Source organism: Megalops cyprinoides, chromosome 17, assembly GCF_013368585.1.
Source record: "Megalops cyprinoides isolate fMegCyp1 chromosome 17, fMegCyp1.pri, whole genome shotgun sequence".
NCBI lineage: Eukaryota > Metazoa > Chordata > Actinopteri > Elopiformes > Megalopidae > Megalops > Megalops cyprinoides.
Genome location: NC_050599.1, coordinates 14,107,126 through 14,116,003, shown reverse-complemented (window position 1 = coordinate 14,116,003; position 8,878 = coordinate 14,107,126). Strand labels below are relative to the sequence as shown.

General features: G+C 42.2%; 1 protein-coding gene across 2 annotated transcripts in view; it reads left to right on the top strand.

Annotated features, from left to right (window-relative positions):
* The first annotated feature begins 238 nt into the window (after positions 1 to 238).
* msra (methionine sulfoxide reductase A) overlaps positions 239 to 8,878 on the top strand; it is a 58,990-nt gene continuing 50,350 nt past the window's right edge. The window contains exon 1 of one of the 2 annotated variants that reach the window (XM_036549412.1): positions 239 to 596. In XM_036549412.1, coding sequence (XP_036405305.1) covers positions 461 to 596 — 136 coding nt within the window. In that variant the 5' untranslated portion in view covers positions 239 to 460. Of the gene's footprint in view, positions 597 to 5,708; positions 6,950 to 8,878 lie in introns of those variants that run through there. The other variant, XM_036549413.1, reaches the window with a different exon arrangement.

Sequence of the window (8,878 nt, the reverse complement as noted above, 5' to 3'; positions counted from 1 at the left end):
ATAATAATAATAATAATACGACAGTATACATATTACACAAAGCATACTTTGTGGCTAAATGGCATACTGCTTTCGAACAGATGCAGTCGACCAAAAAGGTGTGCATATGTTTGTATCATTACACTCACAGTAAGCTATACTGCCTTTTTTCGTAAAGGAGTACGACGTGGCTGAACACTTGAACAGTACCGGAAGAAGACGCACAACTATTTAGAAACGTTGGTGGCTAAGAAAAAAGCTAAACTAACAAGACGCACTTATGTGCATTTCCTTTTCAAGGAAACTTGGTTACGATTACAAAACTGCATGTAAAAATCTTCCTGCCAGTCATTCAAATAGCTAGATGCGTTAGATAAGCTACCATCTTGCATAACAACTGGATTATACAAGTCCAGGGTGACATTAACCAGCAGTTGAGCTTTCGCGAACGCAGTCGTGCAAAGAACGGGGTACGAGTTCAATGGTTGCAACGACGCGAGTGCTTAGAATTTGGCGTCATTTTATCCATAACAGAATGGGAGACATGTCTTCCAAAATGCAACTACCGACTCCAGAAACGGCTCTTCCTGGCAGAAAAGAAAGTTTAAAAGTATCAGGTAGGATTTTCCCTCGGTGTCTCACGTTGGCCATCTTTTTGATTTAGCTTAGCACGGAAACATTGTGCACAAGAGCCCATAAATGCATACCCTAGATCAGTTTCAATTCTTGTGAAAATTGCTGTATGTCTGGGAGAGGGATCGCGTAGCTGATTCTAGATCAGCTTCCGGGGACACGATATAGCCTACCGGGAGCGCATGGGAGATCCATAAAAACCAAACAGATATGGAAAACATACACAGTCCGAGAGAAGATGTCATGGCTGTAATGCCATTTATCTCAGTTATATTAATCACCAGAAAGCGAAAATTAAGAATCGGCTGTGAACTTCAGTTGCTAATCCGCCTGGTATTTATTTTTCCTGAAAGCATACTGTTAGCGCATGCGCAGTCTGCATGGCACGCCATAGCAACTCAACTGCGGTAACATTACAGAACACGATTGACATAATCATGTGTTGAAGAAGTAAAAATACATCAGCTGTATTTTCTAAATGGTCAGCTCAGCGAAACGCGATCCTGCCATATCGCTACAAAGCAGTAAAACTTTGATCTCAAAGTCATAGAACTGTTAAAGTAACACAACAGTAACAATGTTGTGAGAATAATTAAACGTTATTTGAATAGGACCTTACATGCAATCGTATTGCCACAGAAAGGTGCCTCAGAGCGTTTGTCATATCAACATAACATTGAAAATAGCGTCAATATAAAAAAATTTAATCTAATAGTGTTAACAATATGAAATAAATATAGTAAGAACATAGATCGTGTAGGATCAAAGTGGATTTAGGGACATGGAGACATGCATCCCATGCAAGCATTACAGTCGCTGTGATTTTTACAGTATGCATCTGTGTAACTCTGAATGGAAGTTTACATTTGGCACAGACCTTGAACAGTACTTCATTTGTGTTTAATGTATTTTAATTAATGCAACAGAACAATTGTTACTTGCATAGTCCACAACCCATTAAAAGCAGATTGTATGCAGTCTAATATAATGTCCAGCGGACGTAAATAAAGGCCATTGTATCTCCTTTCAGAGAAGCCATAGCAGTAGTCCCGCACAAGAAGCAGTTTAGTCACACAGATACACGTAGGAATTTTATGCATGACAGTGGAAGGAGGCATTACATGAGAACAAGTTACTTTGCATCATTGTCATCAAAGTACAACACAATTTCAAAGGTACAGAGAGAAGCTGAGAGCCCTCTGTGAAGTGTTTATTTTGGCTTAAGGCTGCTTTGAGCCACCAACTGTTCTATTTGAGGATTGCAGCTTCTATTTTCCAGATGATGATTGACAGGGACTGCGAGACACCACTGGACTGTATTTCATCATCTGAAAAACATACGCTGGAGTTTTCTAGCAGGACAGACCAAGGCTCACTGAAGCCTTAAGCCAAAACAAACACTTCTGGGGCCTATATGCCCGTACGTTTTATACATGTGAAATTAAACCACTTTTCACCACTTTAACCATATTTTACCATTTTGAATGCGCCGAGTATCTCTTTACTACTACTAAAGCAATTTGAAAAAAAATTCTAAACCAAATTTTAAATGCAGCTTTCCGTGCCCTAGAAATAACTCAGTATTAACTAAATCCCAGAGGCAAGAACATATTTTGCTAAGGGGAATTCTAGCCAGTTTAAAGTTGGGTTGATGCAAAACATCAAATGTTTTGAGGCATTCATTTTTTAAAATGTTATCTCAAACACTCCATTTGCATTAAAGATTCATTATGATTCCTTTCAGACTCGCAAGTGCAGAGGACAGAGCGAGGCATTAAAAGGCAAACTTTCAGCAGCGAGAACGAACAGCTGACACAAGTTGTGTTACATAAAATGGAAATTTATGATGAAAGCAGAGTTAAAACTGCAGTGGTGAAAAGAAGCTCAGACAGCAAGAGGTAGGCAGGGAGGAAGGAGAGCGCTCTACCCGAGGAGCTTGCTCTGTGAACTGTAGCTTGGATGGCATGGAGTATTGATCAGGGGGAAAATAAAAGCATAGTGCAGTACCTTGAGCAGTCTGGTTCCGGTCACCAGAGCAAGGAAAGTGAAAGTGAAACAAGTGATATTGAATCCCTGGGAATCGTTGGAGTGAGAGGAGGAGGCCCCGCCACAGTTGATGTGTCATAAAAGCTGGTTCAGCCTTCAGATGCTAAAAAATGTCTCTCAGTATTCTGAGAATTTCATCAGAATAAGGTGATACGACCCGGCCCTGGTTCTTCCAGCTCTCCAGCCGAGCCTTTGTGTGGAGGGGTAGATGGTGTGTGCATGAGTGTGAGCGTGAGTGTGTGTGTGTCTGTGTTAGGGTGAAAGGCCTGGCTCCCTGGAGCAGCTGCAGGCTGTTTGAGATGCGCCTCACATTGCGGCTCTGTGCAAAGGCATGAAGCGCGGGTGCGCCCAGATCCACCCCGCAGGACTACAGTGGACTGATTACCAGCACCGGTCTCCCAGGGCTTCCCCTAGGCAACAGAACTGCGCAGTGGGGCTTGGAGGTTGCCAAGAAACGCTTGGAAACACAGTCCGGGAGACAGACCCATATTAGCGCATGTGTGAGTGTGTAGTTGTGTGTGCGCGCATGTAGGTGTGTGCGTGTGTACATGTGTGTATGTGTGTGTGTGTGCACATACGTATGCGTGAGTGTTGGTGTGTGTTGCAGGAGTGAACCCACATATTCTCAGGACATTCCGCTTGACAGTACCTGGAGCTCACTCACGATGGTGTATAAAACAAAGCACATCAACTTATTTCTGAAGTGCATAAATGAAACCAAATAAATAATAATTGCTGTTCCTTGAGGGGACATTGTAACTCTTCATGAAATGAGAAAATGTTGTGCAAATGGTTTTACTTCTCTTAAACAAGGCAAAAATAATCCCTGATATTCATTTCCATGTTCATCAACCCATAGCATATCCCATCCTTCCCACAAGCAAGGGATTTTGGCCTGAAATAGCGGTATCAGTTTTCTTCAAGCCAGTGAACTTTATTTACTCATTTATTTATCTGATCTTTTACATAATTTTACTTTGTCATTGGAGATGGTGTAAAATACCAAAAATACCAAAATACCATAATTCTTGCTAAAATGAATAATAATGAAGGGTTATTGTAGAGATTGTATGACAAGATGATGGACAATAAAGCAGTGGAGTATGGTTGTTGTAATCCAAAGGTTGCTAGCTCTATTCCCCTGTATGGTATTGCTGTTGTACCCTTGGATAAGTTATTTACCAGAATTGCCTCAGCAAATATCCAGCCATATAAATAGATAACATAAAATCGTAAACTGTCTTAAGTTGCTCTGGTCAAGAGCATCTGCTGATTAACTCTTAATACACAGTAATATGTAATATGGACAGAAATGTGGTTTCAAATTATTTTGATTTACCATCTGATTTTGCTGCATTTCTCAAATCAGATGCCACTGAGTCAGGATCACATTTTGCTATGTTGCCATTAATGCAGCTCCACCTCTTCTAAGCCGATGTAAGACAGAGAAAGGACCTAGCCAAACAATGGGGTCAAAGCAGCATCTGCTACAGAGCTGGTGAAATTGAGAGGATGCGGTTCACTCTAATTCGACAAATTGCTCATTAAATTACCGAACAAATTGTGTTATAATCAACAACCTGAGCTTCTAGTAAGACCTCATTTTACACTGTTCATATTTGCTGAGTTGCACATTTGTTTTCTTATTTCATCACTCACAGGACTGTTAGATTCACCTTGCCCACCATGTGTGATCATTGACAGAGGAATAAGACACGGTTTTCACTCTCAAATTAGTGCTGGGTTGGAAAGGGCCTTCTTTTTATGGTAGTATTTGTAAAGCAGAGGCTCAGTTGTGCATTTGCATCTCAAACTCCCATTCAGGCCAGGTATGCTCACGATATTTCCGTAGGAAATGTGCACCCATTTTGGCTGTAGCCCTTGTATGGAGATGTGCAATGGGTGCAGTTCATGTTTGGTTGAACATGAAAGAGATATCATTCTTTGCAACCCTGTTGAATCTTCTTTTTAAGTCCTTCATGTACTGGAAACAGAAACCATTTGTAAAGGGGCAACAAAGAGATGGTTTTCAGAGATCATTTGTAAGCCCTTAGGTCCTGTATCTTTATAGTGTATCGTTATGAAGAGTATACATGTCAAATTCATACAAGTCTTTGATATTTATGGTATTTTGTAGAGGAAAATATCTTTGTTGACACATGTTTTTGAAGGGGGAAATAGGTTGAAAAATGGAAGTCAGGTTTTGATATGATGTGTTTTGCCAATGGATAAATACATTTTTCTCAGTGGAGTGCTTGCATTTCAAATGTTTTGTTTTAATCCAGTATTATAATTATACATTTGACACAAGTGGTAAAATCTTGTCTTACAATGATTAAAATTATTTCTGTTTATAGCTGTAAAGCCCACCCTTCACACTCAATATAAAAATAGGCAGTCACACTGCCAGTCTATCAATGAAGATGGCAGCGTCTTTTATTTTGCAACAATTAGTGCGTCGCGCGCTACATGTACCATACGTGGCATCCCCTTCAGCAACCCTCTGTCTTGGAGGAATAGAGTAGACTAACAAATGGGTATAAGGAAAACTGATGGCTGATCAATGGAGAAGCTCCATCCTTTTCTGTTTTATTTTCTTATGCCCTACAGAACTGCTCATGCATCATGTGCCAGGTGGAATTCCATAGGGCAACGGTATAGGGTGTGTGGTATGTCTGCGTTGGGGGCGGGGTGCTGGGGGGTAGGGGTGGGGGGATGGTTGTGTAGGAGAGCCAGAGGAGAGTTGGCACAGTCAAGGCGGGCACCGAGATGTCCCCCAAAATAACGGGGAGGCGGCGTGTCTTGGCAAGCGGTGAATAGACTTCTTGGCAGGGGAAACCAAAGCGACTGCAGCCCGTTTTTCCCGTAAAGACCATCCAGGAGACTTGTAGCAAGTGAGTGAGACATGGTGGAACTCCAGAGTGCTTTGGCGAGGGTGGGAGAAGAGAAGAGAGGAGAGGAGGTGGGGGGTGTGGGGTGGGTGGGGGTTTGGGGGGGGGCGGCTGGCGAGGATACTGATAGCCACACGTGTGTGCATCTGGGTGGGGAGGAAGCGTAGGGGATGAAGGAGGTGGTGCTGTGCCAGGGAATGTGCAGAACAGAAAAAGTATTTATCATTTATTTTTGATCAATTTGCCCGATTGGGCTGTTTTTTTGGGGGGGACACACACTGGCTGGCATAGGCTGGAGCTCCGCCAAGGCTGTGCGGGAAGGTTGCCATGCTGGGAGAGAGAGCAGAGAGGGAGAGGAGAGGAAGAGAAAAAAGAGACAGGCGAGACTTGGCAAGGCTTTATTGCAGCTCTCTTTGTCTGTGTGTTCGGCTTTGCGCTGAGGAAATCAAAAATACCAAGGGTGTAGGAGCTCTGCTTCAATGCTAAAAAACAAAACAAAAAAAAAAAACGGAAGAAAAAAACGGCTGAAATATTTTAGGGAGCAGAGGTTGACAGGCGCGATTAATGTAACAAATTATGCAGTTTACTAAATGATTCCAGCAAAACTACTGTATCTTTTGTTTTTTTTTTTGCTTACCCGGGGAAAGTTATTTGAGCCAAGAGATGACCGGGTCATTTTAAATCTCTATTTTTTTAAATTTCGTAAGCGCAAGATGTGACGTCTGTTTGAGAGTGTTCTTTAACACAAAAGGAGCCTCAAAGTCGCTTTTGGGTTTTCAAGACCAAGGACTGCCAGAATCTTCACGGCCAAACACATGGCAAGAAAAAAGTTTGTGGGTTTCATTTGTTTGAGTTCCTGTCCTTACTAGCTGGATCAATGTAAGTTGTTTTTCACCTTCTGAAGTTGGAGGACTTTCATAATTGAGCCCTGTGTTCAGGTGGTATGTTCCAAAGGGGGCGACCAGCATTTTGGACCACCAAAAGAAGTTAGTTGACCTTTGCAGACATCCACAGTTGGTAACAGAAATCTTCAGTGTTAGCAGAGAAACAAAACCCAGACTGAGGCATTCTTGTATCGCTGAGCTCATTGGACTTGTTGGATTCCCTTGCATCTCACAGTGTTGCAAACAGAAGATGACTCTCACAAGTCTTGCTTTAAAAAGGACACATGTATTTTGTTGTCCTGTTGGTGGTCTGTAGTTTCCAGTTGAATGGACAGTGGATTCTGGCGGCAGAATTGTTGTGGTAGAGCTGGCTCTCACTGCCTTATTTGATGGAAAATGGTTGGAGTTGTACAGGCCCGAAAGCTTTTTCTTCTGTTATGCAGAGTTTCTTTTTTTCAAACAAGGTATTGTGAGCTTCAGAATTGGAACTTGGCATCTGCCACTTGAGGATTCCTGGTAAGTTTTGTGTTATGTCTGTCAGCAGAGACAATATCAGCTCTCATGAGACAAAAAAAAGGAACCAACGATGTCTCAGTAGTGGTGCGTCATACATGGCTGCTTGTGTTATTGTCCCTTGGGCACTTAACCAGTGTGTGCATGATACTCTTTTTAGTATGTGAAAATAAGATGCCATTTATGAGTGAAAAGGGTATCAATGAGGACTTAGAATGGCCTGGAAGGATTGCTCTGGTCTGATGGAGCTCAGCTCCCTGTTGACCCAATTTCCAGCTGAATTTCACCCCTCAGGTGTTCGGAGTTCCCTTATGCCAATTTTCCCTGGGATGCCATAATGTGTGGTGGCCTCACTTTAACCTCTGCTTATGTATCAAGGACACAGCAAAGCACTGATTCCTGGGCATCCTTGGACCCTCTGGGTATGATGGTTTTGTTGCACCTTTTTGGCACTTGAGCAATTATCCAAAGGAATTGTTTTGTTCTGCATTCGTATCCAGGTGTGGTTGCCTCTCAGAATTAAGAATGTTTGTTGTCGGCTGCTGCATTACAATGCTGTGTGAACTGGTCTTACTGTTTTTAATTTGCTCACGGTTTGGAACTGCTGCGACACCTTTTAGGAGCGCTGAATTAAAACCTTTGTTTATGTAGCACTCGCACAAACTTACCTCCGGGATCACATTTACAAAAACAAGGAATGGAAGTGGGAAATTGCAGAGAGTTCCAAAACCAAGGCATTTAGACAATTAGGGCAAACATTTAATTGGCAGTCAATTGGGCTGGTGAATTTAAAGCTACTTAATTAGAAATAAAGAACAGGACACATGGTGGGATTCCAGGGCTGCGAGTGGGAAAACTTGTGGGGAAGGAACATCCTATTAGTGTTCAAGTCTCCTCATTGTCTCTAAAAGGTGTGTAGAATGGTGTTCCTCTTGCAGGCATGAGAGCATTTGGCACCTTGATCAGGGTAGTAATTGCACATCTCATGATGTTTGCCTCATGGAATCTCAGGATCGAGATTGCTATTTGACCTTCTGCTTCATCACTTCCTGTGGTGTGCATTCCAGCACCTTTCCATCATTGCTAATTTTGTAAAGACAAATATGTGATGGTTTCTGGAACAATACTAATACCATGTTCGAGGTGATAGACTAGGACAATAAAATAGCCATTTCTATTGTCACATATAAAGGCCTCTACCTTCACATATCTGTCTGTACGAGAATCTGCATTGGATAGGCAGGATTATAAGGGAGCAGCCATGATGTGTAGGTGCTGTGTCTTTCACCAAATCAAAACAACTCGTAAAGGGCCTTGATGATGTTGTGGATGAAATTATTGACCAGATGCTAAGCTTCCTTAGGCAGGCAGCAAGTGTTTATTGAAACTACAGCAAGAGTATGCTTTCGTAGAGAGAGTGAGCCGACAGTAAGTTTGCCTCTTTTTATGGACACCAATAAATAGCAATTCTTTGATGATGACCACATGAAATCTGTTGGCTGGCCATGGTAGGAGAAGTGGGTACAGTCAGCTGGCAATAATATGTAATTACTTTGCCAGGTTGTGGTCATTTAGTCTACAAAAGCTGACCTAAAGTAGAACTGAAATGTTGGTAATGTGTTATTCTTCAGATCATTACAAAAAGAGCGCCAAGGTGTCATTGCATACAGGCTGATGCTGGTACATCTGGTTTGCTGAGACTGGCTGTGATTTTTACTATATCCGAGGCAGCAAACTTGCTACAATTCACATCTTCCCTTGTAAAGGTATTAGGCAGATAGCATGTGGACAGTGACCAAATGTTACTTATTAGACATATTAAGTAACAGTTCATTCCCTGCAGTGATGGAATGAACTACCCACCCCCCTGAGAACAACTCCTTCACTCCAACCCTTCAGACGTGGGCTGAAGACTCTACCTGGACTGACACC